This window comes from Drosophila virilis, chromosome 5 (genome assembly GCF_030788295.1).
Source record: "Drosophila virilis strain 15010-1051.87 chromosome 5, Dvir_AGI_RSII-ME, whole genome shotgun sequence".
NCBI classification, from domain to species: Eukaryota; Metazoa; Arthropoda; class Insecta; order Diptera; family Drosophilidae; genus Drosophila; species Drosophila virilis.
The window spans coordinates 258,210-277,571 of NC_091547.1; the positions used below are offsets into that span (position 1 = coordinate 258,210).

The window sequence follows — 19,362 nt, forward strand, 5'->3', positions numbered from 1 at the left end:
TCGCTTGCACTCGTTCCTCCCTCTCCCTACCCACACGAACATACGTGCCCGTAGTTTACTCGCTTGACATTAATCATTGTATACTTATGAGCACGCCATAACTTTGTTGGGTTACCAGGGATAGGGATAAAAATATCAGAATAAAAACAATCATCTTAGCAATTTATTTAATGCTTAGGATAAGGAAAAGACCAAGCTGCCTAAAATTAAGATAAAAATTAAGTTTAAAGCTTAAAAATGGAAATACCAATAGATTTTTTTAAGCTAACTGTACCCTTCGTTCATGAGTAATAACAGCCGAAGATGAATTTAAACTAAAATTAGAAATGTTTTCCAGCCCTGCGCTAAAAAATAAAATAAATAAAACTGTAAACATAGAGCTGCCTTTTGCACAAAAATGGGATTGTCACTCACTCGAGCTTTTGTTTGCTCCTGCCGCGTCTAATGCAGTAATAGAAAATGCAAAGTGCTGCATAAAAAATGGAGTGCAATTTTTTAAAAAAAAAAAGCACACAATTATGCTGGTTGGAACTGGCAAACAGCAGCAGTGGCCATAAGGTGGCCAACGTCACGCAGCATGCAGCACGTTGCAATTCCAGACTGACGTCACAGTATTGCCGCCGTCGTCAACGTTGCAATTGCAGCTAATAATAATAACAGCTCATGAGCACTGACGTTTGACAAATGGTACACCCAGACAGAGCACGCGTCTCCGCCCACAGCTATTTAACATGCGAACGCAGCTGCAACGGGCAAAAGTATTCCACAGACATTACTTTTTATTAACAGCAGACAAACATAGAGCAGGTTCTGGCCGAAACGGAAGCTGGAAGTTGAAGGGAGAAGCGCATTTAGCTCATCAGCCAAATGGGAAAATGGACTTAATCGACTTTATTGACAAAAGCTTGCTTTGCGACAACTTCCTTCAAATTCATAACAAATGTCAAGTCAACGTTTAAAACCATCTTCAAGTACTTGACAACCCAAGCTGACAACAACACAGCAACGGCAACAGCAACATCTTTCCCTCGTCATTGTAACACTGGTCAAAAGTTTTGCGTTGATATTCTCTCCTTATTGTGTGTGTTTGTCTATTTATTAAAAAACTTTTGTAATTATAGCAATGCGTCTGGAGCAGTAGCACCTGAACTTGATAAATATTTCCGCCTGTCTCTGTCTGATGCTGTCATTACATCAAAATAAATTAAAATCAAACAAGGCGAATGACTCCTTCTACTAAATTAGATAAATTATGGAAGCTGTTTGGAGCACAAAAGGTTCTCAGACAGCACATAAAAGTGGCACTTTTAAAGCAACACCTTACCTTGTAGATTTTTTTATATTTGAAGCAAGCTATTGTAATTATTTTGAACAGCCAATGAGGGCAATGAAGTTTTGGCCACATGGCTATAGAAACACATATAACGACAGCTAATGGCCAAGCAGAAATGACCTTTGCTACTTTTGGGACATGTACACAAGCACAGATACTGTTGTTTGTCGTCCTGCTTGCTGTAGTTGCACTGCTTTCAAGAATTTTGCGCTGCAAACACAGTATGGCTGCCAAGCTGTGTCCGGGACCAAAACTCCAACCACCAAGCTACCCTTAGTCGGTATCATCATGTTGTTGCCCTCAAACATGACACTCTGTATTTGCTGTTTGCTGTGGAGCATTTTGTACAACATTTTTGGGCAAATTACATAAACGAATGCCGTAGCAAGTTTCAGAGGACACTGGTCACTGGCCAGTTTATACCAGGATATGACTACGAGTATCTGGAAAGCATCTGCAAACTGCTTGCAACTCTTCTATATATATAGAAAATTCTGGCGAAAAATAGTTTCGGTGGAATTTACTTTCACATAGTTATTCGTTCTACCATGCTTGATAAGCATTTGATGTTGGTAAAAGGTAGACATATTTTAAAATTAATATTGATTGACTTGTTCGATATCACAAACAAAATAGTTACCCAAAATAGTATAACGTAGGAAATTTATTTTAATTCAGGGTATATGCATGCTCAATTTTTATCGTAATCGTAACGCTGAAACATTATCAAGATTTGTACAGGCATTGGTAGCTTAACCAACATCTGCTCATCTTCAGAGTCCCCATAGGAAGGAAAACAAAAGTGCATATGTTACTTGCGGCTGAAAAACCACACGCAAACAGAGCAACAGCAGCTAATTAATTTTAATAAATTGGCCGCAGACACGCTTACAAACACACAAACAAACAAACACACACACACTTGCACACAATGTAAAGACACACTCTTGTCAAGACTTTGCCGTTGCCTAGGCTCAACATTTTCAGAGCCGCCTCCTTTTGTCTGATGCCTAAAACGAAAATTATATAAATCCTGTGCCGTCAAATTAACACATGCAAGTCCTGTACAATGCGCCCTAAAGTAAACTATAAAAACGTTTCCGCAGCCAACACCACGCCTACTTGCTATAAAGCTTCTTCTGCAGCTCCTGCCTTATTCGTTGCCTGATAAAACGCCGCATATGAATATTTATGTGTGCGAAATTGATGCCGCTACAATTACCGTTACCGCTAACTACACACAGAAAGACCCACGCACACACGCGCATGAACACCCTTAGTAGCAGCTGAAACAACAACCACAACAACAAATAAAAACAGCTTCTGCCAATTTACGGCACTTTTGCCGTAGAGTTTTGCCGGCGAATAAATTATTGACAGCTTGTAAATTTCACTAAAGTCAGCTGCGGCTTGTGAAAGGGTATGCGTGTGTGCCACAAAATCTAGCAGGTGTACATATACATACAAATGCAATGTATGTATAAACATACATAAACTAAGTAAATCAAACATTATAGTGTCTGACTATAAATTCTACTTAGTTAATCATAAAATTGATTTTGGCTATTAATATTTTATCCCGACTAATTGTGCGCTTTGATAGCTGACTAGTTTCAAGATTTACAAAAGCAGAGTATATATTTATAACAACATATAGAGAATGAATCTGCCCAACATTTGCAGTCTTTCGCACGTGGTGAGCAAATGTTTGAACTAATGGACAAACATCAAATAAAAAGTTTTTTTCATTCAAGCCTTTAATGCCACCATGCCAGACTTCGTACCGTACCGCTGCATTTGCATATTACACAGAGAAAATAAGGATAAAACGGATTGTAAAGGGCTCTAGCCAGAGCGCAACGCATGGAAATGCCGTCAGTGGCAGCGTTAATTTCCTTGCACTTTTTCAGAGCTTCACTAATTTTTTATTTTGCAGGCTTCCGTTTTCAGCACACTTAATTCCATTTGAAACTCGCATGGCGAACGCGAACAGCGATGATGTCGCTATTAAGGACACATTAGCCGGAACACTCTGGAATTATGTGTGCGGCCACCATAGGGCGACAATGCAAGCATGCATGCTAATGACACGGAAAGATACAAAGCGACACTCATATGCATATATATGAAAACTAATGCAATTATCATACACCACATACACTGATAATTGCATTAGTTTTCAAAAGAATTCAATCTGCATATTTGCACTTGCACTTGCACTTACATCGATATTGTCCTTCACCCTTGCTGTCCCTTTATATTCATCCTATCCCTCTTATTTCATTTTGCTGCGTGCATTTTCTGCGTGGTAATATCCAAGTTGAGACTTGTGATAATATATGGGTTACGTTTTTTGGTAGTTACAGACGACATGAATATAAAAAAAAAACTGCCTGCTGAGCGCCTGTGACTCATGACCAATGCCAAGTAAGACAACATGTTGGCCGAGCGACAGCAAACAGCAGATGAGAATTGAAGCGCTTAAAAACATACAATAATATTTGTTGCTGTTCGTCGAGTGTAATTGAAATAATATTGTTGCCCAAATTGCACAATTGCTTTCGATATGGCCTGTATATTTAAGCATGATTAATGACGCCACATGGCGACAAGAACGTGGTCGAGCACTTCGAAATTCGAATTCGTTTCGACATGCTTTCGAAATTCCTCATTTTGTTGTTCTCAAATTGAGAGAGTCATAAGAGAGCCGCGTATTTATAAGAGAAAGGCCCAGTTATGCTCTCCAAAACGTTGCCATAAACTGTTGCGCGTATAACAGTTTGCAAGCTCAGCAGAGTATTAACAGAAGTACGCAAGCTCCCGGCAGGGGCGCATATTAAGGATTTGTTCTAAAAGGCACATTTCCGTCTGCAATTAACATTTTTATAAAAATTTTTATTTCGATATATTACATTTTTAAGAAAATGTTTACTGTATTCGCAGCAAGAAAAAAGATAAATTTCAATGTTTTCACTATCTTCTCCCTTTTAACAGCTAAGTATACATTGTCTGTATATGTAAATGTGCTATATATATATATATTTGTTTTTGCACAATTGTTTGCTTATCCTTGGCGACAAATTTGCATATTTAACGTTAATTAAAAGCAAAGAACACATACAAGAAATTACTCATTGAAAATAGACTTATTCGATTCTGTTCCTGTTTTAACTGTGTGAACTTTAATTGGCGAGTTGCAGGCAGCGTGTAAAGTGGCTGTCAGTCCGTGGCAGAAGTTCTGTAAAAAGTTGAAAAAGCATCGCACAATCCGAAAATAATAATCAACAACAAATACTGCTTACATAGACACTCAGACAACGACACAGACTTTGGCTTCGTGTATGGACTGGTACGACAATGTTTTCATTACAAGCCCTATGACTGAGTGTGAGTGTGACTGACTGTGTGGGTGTGAGTGCTGGCATCAGCCAAACAAACGAATATGCTTGATGAATGAACGACATCACGTACGCTTGAGAAATGTACGTGTTTCCATTGTAAGAAAAGTCAAGCCCGAAAGCATGGCAGACAAAAGCGAGTAGAGTATCTCCTGCTGGCCAGGCCAGGAAAAACAGCCAAGCGTACAGGAAACTGAGTAACTGTTACTCCGGTACCAAGTCGCTGGCGGTTAAGCGGCGGCCAAGTGCGAAATCCAGTGCCAAAAAGCCGACAACAGGACGAGGAGCATAAGGGCTCGAGAGCGGAGTGAACAAAACAAGGCGCCATTTATCATATTCGTGGGTTCCTCTTTTATTTCTATTTTTCTGGATCACGAGTGTTTTATTGCAATTTATCATGAGATGACAGCACTCATACACACACAATACGGAGCCGCACGCACATTTACAACTCGTTACAACGTACCCCTTCCCTTGCCAAACCTCTTCTCAACCCAGAAAAAAGGTGTTCCTGCGAGCGCAGTTAATTTGATAAACTGCGCTTGTCGCTATTAACTGTTGTTGTCGGTTGTCTTTGTTGCTTTTACTTGTTGTGCACAACATGTCGCAGCTGGCACGCCCACCTCCGTGTGTACGGAAACTGCTACTGCAGCCCCCTCCCCCTTACCCAACATTAACGAGCTACGACAGTTTAATCACAATTTGAGTAGGAGATGGAAAATGGGGGTTACAGGCTTCAAAATAAATATTTTAATCTGTCGGCTTTGTAGCTAGCTAGCACTAAAAATGTGATATAGATGCAACAGTATTAAATATTGGCAGCTGTTGCTGTTGCCATAGCTAGTCAACTGCTTGGGTTGTTATTCTTAGCGCACTTCGTGCAGCTTCTAAAATTACCAATAATATTCTATTAAAGTAATTAGCAAGACAAATATTTGTGCAGCTGATTAGTTTTAATTACAACCAAATTTCAATTGTTAATTCCAATTTGGGGAATGCTGCGTATACGCAATATTAATGGGCCACATGCCACAACGATAGCCTCGTAAAGCGCAATATAAAAAAATAATAAGCATGATAAAAGCAAAGCCAAGAGAATCAGTCATTGAATTAAATTTTAAATTGATTTGGCGAAAACTAAATTCAATGTGCAAGAAACTGTTCAAATGAAAAGGCTGCGGGGCCAAAGTTGAAGCGAAATATAGCAAATAATAGTGACATGACGAAATACAATCATAATCATGGTGCAATGCAACCGCACAAAAACTTTCGCCATCAACAATGAGTAGCTGTGCGGCAGTGGCAGGCAGGGCAAAGCTGTGGCACTAGCCATATAAGAAGCTGGGGCAAGAGTAGGAGCCCAGTAGCAACAGCAGAAAAACAGCAGAGCAAATAACAAGCAACATAATAGAAGAATAGTTGCTGCTGCTGCTGCAGTTACTGAAAGAAAAGCCAAGATACAAGGGAGAAAGGGGGAGAATGGATACGACAACCACAACAGAAATAATAATGGCATATAAATGAAGTAACAAACATTGTTTTCCTTTGACATAACTCATTAACCAGCAGAGGCCACAAGACGAATTGAGGCAAGCCCAAGTTGGAGGTGCAGTTGCAGTTTGGTTTGGGGTTGAAGTAGGACTTATTGCTTAGAAACTTAGAAAAAGATTGGGTGGCAAACCAGCGCGCTGCGCACAACGAACTGACAACATGTAAATTAATGTATTGCAGCTGGTCGCCAGAAGAAGCAGCAGCGGCAACTGCAGATTTATTTTTAGAAGATTTTAATAGAGCCAAAGCTAAAATTTCTTAATTAAAACAATAAGCAGGCGTAGGGCTAAGGCTAGGCCACAAATGTCTGCAATTATATGCATGGCACACCCAGTGAAGCAGCAGCCATAAGGCAACATAAACAGCTGCCAGTTGTGTGATGCTGGCGTGGCAAATCTATCCGCAGAAACGCGACCACAACCACAACGCGGCGCTTGCTGGTGTCCTGTCAGCAATGTCGACACGACAGGAACGTCGAGGATGCTCCTGTAAATGAAGAAATTCCGCTGTCGTCTGTTGTCTTCGGGGCTGTCGCCCTCGACACGTCGCCTGCTGTGCTCTGCCTTATGACTAATGATTGAAATTTCATGCTCCATATGGGTGCGAGTTCGCCAGTTGTCAGTTCATTTGGCAGCCATGATACGGCAAAAATGGTGAACGCTGCCGTAGTTAATTAGAGAAGAGTGTCATTCGCTTAACCGAAACTACGCAATTAAATGCTTGCTAGCACACTTTTAGGCGTGTAAACACGCGCACAAACGCCGAATTCACAATTGGCAATCGGGAATTGGCAATTGGCTCTACGTGATTTATCAGAAGTTGAACACACACACACGAGGCGTAGCCGTATAATCGATTTTCAAGTGCGAATATGGAACCACGCCTAGCCTACTTTGGGGCGCTCCCCTCCACGCAAGCCCTTGTGGGGTTGTGGTGCGATGCCTAAAGTTATTTGCGGCCATTTTTTAATCTACACTTGAACGCCGGCCTAGCACGCGTCAGTATTTGCGCAACGTGATGAGATTTTGCGGTTGCTAACCAATCGAGGGCCTTTATTTACATTTTTCTCAGCTTTTGCTTATCGATCTCTGGCTTTAGCTCTAGCTTTGGCTTTTTGCCCTGTTGCCATGCCGCTTGCTGCGCATTCGTTGCGGTTTAATTTTTTACACCCAAAAGTAGACAACACAAAGGCGACAACTGAAACGCAAGGGTCCTTCCACAAGCAATAGCTGCTAGGCTCATAAGTTTACTCGACTGGCGACAAAAGCAAAACAAAAAAAATGGTACCATAAATAAGAAATGTTTGTCTGCCTCACAGAAAAGTGAAACTTTATGACAATTCAATTGTTTCTTTAAAGAGAGGACTTTGAGTAAAAATCATGAATCGAAGGGATAAAATCAAATTTATTGTTTAAAAGATATTTTTAAATGAATCGGAAGAAAATAAAATTCAATTGAATTGCGGCGATTAAAATCAATTAAATTAAATAAATCAAAAGAAAATAAAATTTAACTGAATTGTAGTTACTAATGTCAATTGAAAGTATGTAGACATCTACAACTTGCATCATTGAATCGAATTCCAATATATATGGCAAACTCTTCGATATCTTCAATAATAAGGTCTAGCTGACTCCACGTAGACCGCACAGCTGACCAGTGGCTTGGTTAGCACTATGGCTAGATTTAGAGATTGTTGCTGTTGCCGGCTAGACCACGCTCTCAATTGCTTTTTGCGAATTCGCTTTTACGTAGAAATTTTGCGACTTAGCTGGTCGTGGAGCATTGGTGGTAAGCAGCTGCTTTTGATTCCACTTGCAGTTCAAAGTCGGTGTATGTATATGTGATTATACGTAAAGCTGTAGTCTACTACGTTGATTCAAGTAAATGGCGCTAATGGCCGATCGAAGTCAGCCCGCAAAGCGTCTCCGTCCACTTATCTGCATTTCAAGTGCATTCCGCACGGCAATTATTTTGCTCAATACCCGCACTTGACTTTAAATTGTCGCCGGCTGTGTCAGTCCCACCTGAACTCCCATCTTCATCATCCTTTTTGAGGAAGGGCTTTTGCCCTTACGATTTTAATTTGTCGCCCTGTGCCAATTGTTAAGCAAAAGTGGCTAATTTGAAATTCTTTTGAGCGAAGTGCGCACATTTGTGAATGCCAACTTGACGACGTCGGCAGCCCAGCTGCGCTCACCGGGGGATTGGAATTAGTAACTGGGACCTGGGAACTGTGAACTGTCTGTCGTCGCTGCTGCGGCTGTTGCTACTGCCTGCCTTTGTCTTTGTGTCACGCGGCATGAAATTGAATTTTGGTCTGCAGCAGTTGACTGGCGACGAAAGCCAGCCAATTGGTCCAAGCCCAGTCCCAAACCTCATTCACCTCCTTCTTTTTCCTTCATAAGCCTTGCCTTCAATTATGGCTTACGGCCAAACGCCGCCATTTTGACACTCATACAGCGTAATTCGAAATGAATGAAAATTCTTTATAACTACCGTCAGTTTTTCTGCTATTTTCTCAGTTGTTTGTGGTGTTGTTTTGTGCGCTTGAATTTCAATTTACATAAGTCTCTGCATCTGCACCCAGCACCAGACTATGGTCTCAGTCTCATCTTCTTTCTTTGTTCAACTTTTATCTTAACTTTGTTCCTCGCTTTTCTCTACTTTTTGTTGTCGGCTGCAAAACTTGAGTTGTTTTTGTGGTTAAATGTAAATTTTATTGAATTTAACTCTTTTGTGTCTGTCTGGCTGAGCGTTACAGAGGAAATTGCATAATTATGCCTAATCGTGAGACCTATTGGCGTGCGACTTTCAAAATATGTAATGCATAGCAAAAATCGACACCCGAATCGGTCTAGCAATTAGTCTTAAGCTGATGCTGTGGCATTTCATTTGACAAAAAATAAGTTGTGGAATATTCCACGCTGAAAACTCGATTTTGTTGCCCAGATAACGTGCTCGTATCCAAATTGCATACATATATATATAAATATATAAAGGAGAGATAGAGAGAGAGATAGGGAAATTTTTATCATTACATTTATGCAACATTTCAATCATTAATAAATCAATTAAAATAAATTGGAATTTTGTGCGCTGATGTTGAAAGGGAAACGGTTTTTTCAGGGCCCTTTCTTCGATTGTGGAACTCCTCTGTTTCACTCGGTGATGGGTTCGGTTCCATGCCATTTAATGCAATTACGCAAAGCTCACTTGATATTATTGTTCTTTTTTTTTTGTTTTCGTGTTGTTGCTGATATAAATCAAAAAATGAATCATTTGACGCGCTCAGCGGATCGACGAGCCCCGACAACAACTTAAATTATTCATTTGATTTACAGCGACACAAATTTGTGGAATGTAACCTGTGGGATACAAGGGGAAGCAGCGTGGTCCTGATTTAAAATGCATTTTTATAAGCAACATAAAAAAAATTATGTTTGCCAGACTAACAAAAAGAACAGAGAAATAGTTGGCACAAAACATCCTTTTCCCTATTCTGGACATAAAACTCCTTTCAGCGCATTACAAGGCAGACATGTCAAAACTTGTACGACGGCTGTCGTTGTGCCAGGCATAAGGCAGAATAAGAGGCGCACAAGCGATGGCGACTACGAACAGAAAGCAGCAGCAATCCCTACATTCGCATACACAGACCACACACTTTTTGGCACATCAATACGCGGAGGTTTAGACATAAGCGTTAAGAGCATTACAACTTTGCCTTGACGTATGGAATCCAACCCTCTCTAATAGATACCAAACGCAAACTGCTGACTTTAAATCAGGATTGTGACTAAGGATAAGGGCAAGCAACTACCAACACCCTGTCACATTAAGCCGACAATTGCTAACTTGCTCTTAAGTAGTTGATAAACAAGAACAAACATACGAATAACTTTTCAATGATATTTTCAGGTGTTTGATTCAGCCACACAAGACATTCCACCAGCAGCTGACATATAAATATATAAATATATATATATATATATATATATATATATATATATATATATATATATATATATATATATATATATATATATATAAAAAACAAAACAAAAAACCTCAACCAAAAATAATAGTAAGCCTAGCTCTGGTAGCGAGTCGTCGTAGTAAACTGTGTCATATTTTCTTCAATCTCCCCCTGCTTCAAGTTTAATTTTTCATTCAAAATCTTCTGTTTGCACTCGTGAATTTTGTAGGCATCTTCGCACTTGTTTGCGCTGCGTAGTGAATGACAAGCGTGCTGAGACAACCAGGTAGGATAACTCAGCTCCGACAGACGACCAATTAAATCTTGTTCCACAAAAACCCCATCATATAAGCAGAAGGCAAAGCATTGAGTGGCCTCCGTGACATTGCGGAAGTCATTGACATGAAATATGAGCCATTCCTGTAAGGAGACTTCCATTTGCTAAGCGCAAATTCGCACAAGCACCGCGCTGAACTGACGTGGAGCCTCCTCAATCAAAGTGAGCGCCAGATTCGCTTTGACCTTAGCATACCGGGACTAGTATAGGGCGAAAGCTATCATATATATACAATACACTATTTAAATCCAATTCTTTTCAAAACTCCGAACCAACGAATAGACAAAAGACTATCAATAAATAAAAATTGCTCATAATAAAGCCACATCCAAAAACTGACTCTAAAATCCGCTGAAAGTCATGTTTATATAGTCAGAATTCAAATTTCGCAATTTGTTTAATCATGTCATTAGATTTAGTACTAATTGCTACTATCAATTCAATGAGCCGCATAAACCGCTTAGTCGAAAATTTGGTTTCATTGCCATTGCCAATAGTTTTACAAGTTTGCTGCTCGAAAAGTTCAGCCCGCAGTTTTAATAATGCTAAGTAATCGAAGGAGCCCAAAATCAGATTGATGCCAATGTCGATACTTGGAGAGCGGCTTCAAAAACTGCTGCGGCTTGAGGAAGTTTCGCAAAAAGTTGCTATAACATAAAACAAAAAAATGATTTGAAGGCAAATTCATTTAAAGCACAACGAAACAGGATTACACTATCATTAGTTTTGTATTCAGGAAGACGCAATCTTCATTAAAATATACCAAAGTATATTTAAAATTAAAAACAAGTTTCATTAAAGTAAGAGAATGAAATAGCAGGAAATATAAAACTAGAGTTGTGGATCAGCAGTGTTCTATAATGAAAGTATTCATTGATTTCGTTTCACAGCTGAGTCAAACTCTACACCTAGGATATTACAATAGCTACAACAATATTATAGCATCTTTCGCTTCAACAAATTGGTTGCTAATGTACATTTAAATATGAATGTAAATATACAGATATATGTGTGGATGTATGTATTATAATACTTCCGCTGCGGCTGCTGTTGCTGGTGCTGCAGTTACGGGTTGCGACTATTTTCGCTGGTCACATTAACTGCTGGCGCATAACTTTTCCAATTTGCTTTTGGCAATTATTGATATAAGCCAGCGGCAACAACACTTCAGCTCAGTTTTTCTCTGGCCCTTCCTCTCTCTCTCTCTCTCTCTCTCTCTCTTTGGCATTTGGGTATGTGAGACTGCCTCGTCCAAGCATATTTTCTTGCATTTTGCGCATATTTGTGCAACATTCTCAAAATTCTTCAACAAAGTTTTGTTATTATTGCCGTTTTGCTCGAGTCGAGAGCCGTGAGTACAGACTTGGTTTGGAACTGACTGCCACTTTGATTACTTTTGCAGTTGCCGTTGCAATTAGTTTGTTCATTAGACGAGGCAACAAACAGCCCATGGCTAGATATAGGCAGGAAGAGTAAGAGCTGCAGCTTGCCTTGAGTTGATTGGAATTCACACACTTAATTAGTTGCTTGCCCAGTTAATTTCCTCTTTGTTCCTGCCACTGTAGTTGGTGATTGCGAACAATTTTTCCTACAATATATCTTTAAGATGTACACACTGCTCGCGTGCTTTGCAACTGACCGTTGGGGATGCAAATAAGTTTACAAGCGAGTGAGCGAGCCAGAGCGTAAGTTGAATAAAGTGATTTTCTGACTGTGTCGATGCAACTATTTTTGTAATGCTGCCAGTCTGTAAGCCCTGAAATCCAATACAGTTTTGAACTCTTTTAATGTTTTAGCCACAACGATCTGCACAAGCCCGTAAGGCATAAGCCGTGGCCCTGGTCCTGGCCCTGTCCCGCCCCTGCTCCTTCTCCTCCTCCGGATACTGCTCCTGGGTGCCGCCTCTTGCTTTGTATCTATTACACTGTACACATATTTGTTGCATAATACCAACTTATGCACTGGCACATTGTTGACCAGTTGTCCGGTATTCTGAGCTAAGTCTCCTTACTCTGCCCTTTTGTATTTGCATTATTTCCCGATAGTCTAATGCCAAAGCATTTTGGTTGAAAAATCTACAATTCCGCATGCCGCAAAACAAAAGCAAATGCCAGAGACAAACTCGTCAAGATGAATGACTGTAAGCGAATCCAGCGATTCCGGGTTGCATACCAGCATTACTCTATGTCAGTAGCCTGCCCAAGAGCCTGCACAATTCAAATTGCACATGTCCAGCCCAAAAAAAAAAAGCAAAAACAAAAAAAAAGAAAACAAAAGAAATCCAACGAGTATGTGACTTGGGCAGTTTTTCTCTGCTGCTTAGAAAATTCTCAAGAAAATTTCGTTGAATAAGGAATAAATAAGTAAATACTTCAGATAACTCTAAGATTCTCTCTCTCCCTCTCCCTCTCCCTCTCCCTCTCTCTCTCTCTATGCTGTGACAATTTTCTGCGGCGGTTTCAACTTAATTTTCCCTTTTTTGTTGGTTGTGTGTAATTTAAAATCAGTTCAGCATGCAAAACACATCCACTGCTGCATTTGGGCGCTTTCACTTACCAATCACTGAAATCAAGTAAAGGCAAATCCACACAGCTAGAGAATGTGTGGTCAACCCAAATACGAGTATGACATTCGAGGCATCAACGAAACGTTGACGTGGCATCGCAAGCCAAGTAAAGAAATGTTCGATCGAACTGAAACGTGCCAAACTCAGTTGACAAAGCGTGCGGTAACCCACATGATAAATACCTATTTTGTTGTAATAAAAGAGTGGGGAGAAGGGACGCAGGCGTGACAGACCGTGTCACTTTGTGTATTGAATTTTTCAAATTAATTTATATTTTACTCTTCGTTTAATTTTAAGGATTTAAACAAACAAAAAAAAAAAAAACAAAAGGAACCGCAGTAACATAACTATAATACCCTTCCCTATAATATTGAACGAAAAAAAAAAAAAAAAAATGGTATCCCCAACGTAACTGATGTAATTATAAATATGTGTACAAGAGAGTACTCACCTGTTTCATAATAGCTTAAATTTCTCTTTTCTCTTCTTATTAGCATCATGTTTGGTTGTACGCTAATTTACTTATCATAAAAAGCATTCCATCAATTGAACAGTTTTTTTTACCGAACGAGGGCGAATCTATTTAACACAAACAGCCCGAACTTATCACGATTGCCGCCCTAAGCCGACATTAGCACTTAAACAAAAACAAAAAAAAACTAAAATGCAACTGCTCTCGCATCAACATTGCCGGCTTCTTGCATAAACGCTTTTGGCTGGATAACGAGATCAGCTCGAAAGCTCGCAAAAAAAAAAAAACACATTTTAAGCGACACTTAATTATAATTTCCCGGCAGCGAAAGGGTGGCAATGATTCTTGGAAATTTATTAGACGAACATGATATCAAATTAACACCAGCTAATTAATTAAACCGAGGATTCGACCGATCAGGAAGGCAGACGCGGACATACTAAATTATCTTATTAAGCTCGCGTCGACACTATGCTGGCATTTGCTGACACAAAAAAAAAAAAAAAACAAAAACGCGCCGAAGCCATCAATAATTTTTCTCTTTTTGCGTAATCGGTATTGGCTGGTTGCACAACTAAGATTTCGGGATAAGCTTTTGAATGTGGATCAATCTCGAAAGCGCAGCATTTCATTTTCATCGAAGAAGTCAACACAACTAAAAAAAAATAACCAAAAAAAAAATTATTTAAGCGACACGTAATTACAATATCACGGCGCTGAAAGAATAGCAGTGATTCTTGGTAGTTAAACAGAATAACAAAATTAAATGAACGACTGATACCCATTTAATTAATAAATATTTCTCCTATTTATTGCTCAATGTTTTTAAGCGAAAGTTCGACCGATCAGGAAGGTAGTCGCGCACAGACTAAATTATCTCATTACGCTCGCATCAAGACTATGCCGGCATTTGCAATGAAACGAGAACAAAAAGAAGCAAGATAAATAAGAAGAACGCGCAATACACAACTAGGATAACGGGATCTCTCTTTTTCGGCTAAAGTGCGCAATTGATTTTCAGCGAACAAGCCTAGCACAAATACGGCACTCATTTAAACGATAGATAATTATATTTACATATGTATATACATATGCATATTCTTAAGCGATGAACAGAGGGTAGTGCATTTTTGAAATTTAGCACTTTTAAAACTTGGTAATTTACTAAGGTGCTTATGTGTATGTAACTCGACCGATCAGGAAGGCAGTCGCGCACAGACTAAATTATCTCATTACGCTCGCATCAAGACTATGCCGGCATTTACAATGAAACGAAAACAAAAAGAAGCACGATAAATAAGAAGAACGCGCAATACACAAATAGGATAACGGGATCGCCTCTTTTCGGCTGAAGTGCGCAAATTTATTTTCATCGAACAAGCTCAGCACACTCATTTTATTGGAAATTTAACAGACGAATTAAGCATGAAAAGAAAAATAAGAAGAACGAGCAATACACAACTAGGATAACGGGATCTCTCTTTTTTGGCTGAAGTGCGCAATTGATTTTCAGCGAACAAGCCTAGCACAAATACGGCACTCATTTTAACATATATACATATGTATATTCTGAAGCGATGAACAAGGGGTAGTGATTATTTGAAATTTAGCACTTTCAAAACTTGGTAATTTACTAAACTGAGATAAAAACGACTTAAGCTACACATGCTTATTTATGCGTATGTAACTCCACCGATCAAGAAGGCAGACGATCACAGACTAAATTGCCCTTTCTCTCTCGCGTACGCTTTGTCGAAACTAAGATAACGGGATCAAAAGCGTTACGACCAATGGCGTGAGCGCAACATACAGATAAAAACAGTAAGTTTACCAGCTCATATATTCAGTTTTGCTTATTTAGCTATTTCATTAGCCGGAAACACTTGCAATTTTAAACTGATTTAGCTATTTTTATCATTGTATTCAGCTACTCTCTGTTCTAGCTGAAGCCAGGAGTGAAAACGTCAACGCTAATGAAATGTTAACAGTGGAAGAGTGAATAATCAACCAAAGACAAATACATACATATGTAAACGGTGTTTGCAAATACGTGGATCTAATTAATTGCGCTAAATACTTGCGAAGCTCTTAATGGCTGAGTCTGGTTAGAAAATATGAAAAAAATATTAAAATTAAGTTTAATAAATATACGATGTAGTTTTTAAGTCACAATTTTCATACATTTATTTTGTTTGTTTGTCGAATAATTGTGCTAAAACTGGAATTTTTCAATTTGCGAAACTGTAATTTGGCAGACTGTAGGACTGTCACGAAGAAGAAAAGTGAGAGACTAAGCTGCCGGGCTCCTCAACTTCGCTGGCTGAAGTCGTGGCACGCATTGTTTGCGGGCCGGCATGTGCGACAGCAACAACTTTCCGACGGCCCATGTGAGATCCGCAGACGTTGACTTTGGAAGCTGACTGTCGTCTGGCTCGTATTCCTTAACTGACTTTGCAGCGCGCAATTGTTTGATAATGACACTAACATGATGCTGTACTGACAACTAGGCAAAAGAAACCGACTTGCCATTTTTTGGGCAAGACCTCACAAAATTATATACGAAAATTGTTTGTAACGGGCAAGTTTTCCTTTCCTTGTCGCAGCTGTTCTACGTCTGCCTAGGCCGAATATCTTTTTGGTTGGCGGTTGTTTAGCTGCTTTCCACTGAGGCTGAGGCTGAAGCTCGCTGCAAACGTTTGTAAATTAAGTTTTAGGCAAGATGTCTGCAAAATTCAAGCCCGAGGACAACAGCCCCGGCCTTTGTTGCCCTCGCCCATCCCGGGTGTTGTCGCAGGCAGTTGCAAGATTCCTTTTTATTTTTTTATTTGTTTTTTGTTTTTTTTTTATTCCTATTTGAAGAATGGAAATTGTGTTTTGTGTATTTGCTGCAGTGGTCGCAATCGTCCTCGTGCAGTTCCTTGAGGAGCTGCTTTACTTTTTTCGCATCATGCCTTTCGTACTTGCATTCTTTTTGTTTTATTATTTTTTATTGTATTTTACTCGCCGTGCTATTTACAGTGCCACAGTCAACAGTCGGCGTCGGCAGTTGCTTTTCCTGTGCCTATTTATATATGTATGTATTTGCTGTACTTGCCAGGCATAGAACGGCAGGACGTCTCGACTCATTTGTAGTTGTATTTGTATTTGTCTTTTAGTTTATTGTGCTGGGGCCGGGCTACAAGAGCTACCAACTTAACCAGCAAGTTTTGTATTTGGGCTCCGTTGAGGCAAGGAATTCAATTTTAGAATCGCAAAGGTCCCGGCGCAATTGTGGCTGGATGGCTCTGGACTGACTTAGTGCATTTGATTACAGTTCGTTTCATTTAAAACGATTTGCGCAGTTGATCAGCTTACGTGTGTCGGGGCAGTGCCTAATTAATGCCACCAGAAATCGATGCCACATGCAAGAGTTAACTGGTCGACGACAAGATATTCTATATGAAGATATTCTATTGTATTCACATGCGCCACTCCTAATGCCTTTTTATTAAAAACAATGTTTATACTAATAAAAATTATACATGTACAGGTATTTCCACTTTCGCACAACTTTATTATACCCTGCTGATGTCCTCATTTTTGGTACAGAGTAACCTGGAGTAAAACCAGCAACAGTCAAGGCAACAAATTTAGTCTATATACAAATATTGTTCAACAATAGCTCTAGCTTAGCTAGGATAACCCAACGAAGCTAAGCAGACAACCAGCCAACCAACAACAACAATAGCAACAATAAAATAATGTTTGCCCCACCAAAAAATGCTTGAATTCAGACAAAGATTCAACTGGTCAATACAACGTTAGCAAGTGGCTATCAACTTTTGTTCTGTTGAAGACGCGAAAGGTCATCCACCAGCTGCCTTATGGCCACCGTACAGCCCACAATACCAAAGATAATACCCAATATTATTATCAAAATGTCACGTATTAGCTTCCAACGCAGTCGACCATAGCCCACATCATAGTTCACAAACATGTCAATCAGTGCCGGACATAAGAGATTCAAATTGCACAGAGAAAATGCACCTTCCAGTTCGGTCAATGCGGCTAAATTTGGCACCACAGCAGCCACAATGCCTACAAAAAAGCATTGAGCAATATTGGCAGAACGACCATGTCAGGCTGCACCACCTACCAGTGCACAACAGAAAACAGAGGCGTACCAAGATTTCCAATGCACAACGACGATTGCGGCTAGAGCCCTCCTTGCCCTCCTTTCCATAGTCACTGAAGACAACTGTAGTGAAAACAAACCCGTTCAGTGGATAACTTAGAAAGATGCCTAACGCAATGGACGCCTTAATAAATTGTGAAAGGCTGAGGATATTATATGTTAAGAAATTAATAATATACTGAGCTGGTAGTCTACTTAAATTGTGATATTAGTCAAAGATGTGATCTACTTACACCTCATTTTGCGGAATATTTAACGTAATGCTAGCTTCCACATGTTCTCCGTATCGCCAATAGCCCATGATTCCGAAAAATATGTTTGAGCACAGTATGCAGAATACGGCCAGATTAAGCACACCAAAAAAGCCTAGATAGCTTTCTGGATGGGACATGTTGGCTTCCACGACGAGCATCTGTGCGTATGTTTGAGCTTCAGCGAATGTTATGTTCTAGAAAGCAACTATTTTACGCACCGATCCAACAGCTGTTAGCGAGAAGGCTGCAATTCCAAAAAACATCATCCAGTTCGTAGGGGGCTTAAACATTTCTCTCTCTTGTAGATTAGGCAGTCCCCGAAACAGATAATACATGATGCACAAGAATCCCGCATAGAGCAGAATGTTTGATATAAGATTCAGCGGCACCAGAAACTTTAGCTTGCGTATCATAATAAATGGGAGTTGAAGCACACAGACGCAGAGCACGTAGTAACGCTCGTTATAGTCCTTAAGGTAATAATCGCCGATTTCTTTAAAATTCTTGGACACAAAGACAATATAAACGCAGCAGAGACCAAACTGGCCAAAAGCCAACACACAACTGGTAAAGAATCCAGCCACACGAGCAAAGCAATGCACGCAGCCTGGTCCCAACTCATAGGCAATGCGCACGGCTTCCGGCATGGATACCTGCGGCACTTCGATGCGACGACAGCACTCGGTCATCCCAGTGATCTATGCGGGAAAGCTAAATGCAAATAACTCCAATTGGACCGTGCATAGGCAGCATAGGCAGCTGCACATACACACCAGCAAATGAATGCAATAGGTAAGCAGAATCATCAGGAACACAGAGAGCAGGGCGCCGGCCACAACGCCTGAGTAGCGAATAGCTAGCGGCATGGCCAGAATTCCAGTACCTATCACACACTTAAGCAGGGATATGAATGCATCAAAATTGCTGTCGGAGCAGAAACAGGAGTCGGATCAGTAGCTGAGGCATATACCTTCGATAACAGGTTAACATGACTTTGACAATGCTTACTTCAAGGGCACCAGAACAGTGCGTTTCTCGTATGGGTCGTAAATGTAAAGCGATGACTTGGAGTGGCTGCCAGGAAAATTGCATCAATTCAACACATATGCGCTTATAATTAATACACGCAGTGAAAATACTCACAGCGTAGACGGCGGATGGGATTCCTCCGCTGCATTCGCCATTTAGGCTACGGTTGCTTGAAAAACGGGAAACCCGAGTCAGTTGTGAACGGCAATTTTGATAACAAATTCAAATGAGTGTAGTCGTTAGTAGTTTTATGTCTCCACACTACAGCT

General features: G+C 40.0%; 2 protein-coding genes across 6 annotated transcripts; both read right to left on the minus strand.

The window, feature by feature from the left end:
* Positions 1-10,375: 10,375 nt before the first annotated feature.
* Positions 10,376-10,822, minus strand: Obp47a (Odorant-binding protein 47a). The gene is given in 1 exon segment (XM_032435731.2): positions 10,376-10,822. A coding segment is annotated over 1 exon segment (447 nt).
* Positions 10,823-17,156: 6,334 nt separating this feature from the next.
* polyph (polyphemus) lies at positions 17,157-19,351 on the minus strand. Of its 5 annotated transcripts, none has more exons than XM_002059254.4 (7): positions 19,208-19,350; positions 19,073-19,138; positions 18,838-18,988; positions 18,283-18,762; positions 18,044-18,222; positions 17,772-17,953; positions 17,157-17,713 (listed from the first exon to the last, which is right to left on the minus strand). In XM_002059254.4, the coding sequence occupies exons 1-7, from the start codon at positions 19,246-19,248 to the stop codon at positions 17,451-17,453; spliced, it is 1,362 nt and encodes a 453-aa protein (XP_002059290.1). In that variant the 5' UTR covers positions 19,249-19,350; the 3' UTR covers positions 17,157-17,450. The 5 variants fall into 5 exon arrangements, 3 of the variants coding, with proteins under 3 accessions (XP_002059290.1, XP_015024264.1, XP_015024262.1); XR_004303963.2 differs by having other exon boundaries at positions 17,543-17,713; positions 17,800-17,873; positions 19,208-19,351; XR_011416940.1 differs by having other exon boundaries at positions 17,543-17,713; positions 17,772-17,873; positions 19,208-19,351.
* Positions 19,352-19,362: the final 11 nt, after the last annotated feature.

Excerpts from the sequence above, each read along its gene's own strand:
- polyph (XM_002059254.4), bottom strand. The coding sequence starts at position 19,248 with ATGGCGAATGCAGCGGAGGAATCCCATCCGCCGTCTACGCT. Across the intron at positions 18,763-18,837 it reads CCTATTGCATTCATTTGCTG|ATCACTGGGATGACCGAGTG; the intron begins GTGTGTATGTGC and ends TTTCCCGCATAG. Across the intron at positions 17,714-17,771 it reads CTGTTTTCTGTTGTGCACTG|GCATTGTGGCTGCTGTGGTG; the intron begins GTAGGTGGTGCA and ends GCTTTTTTGTAG.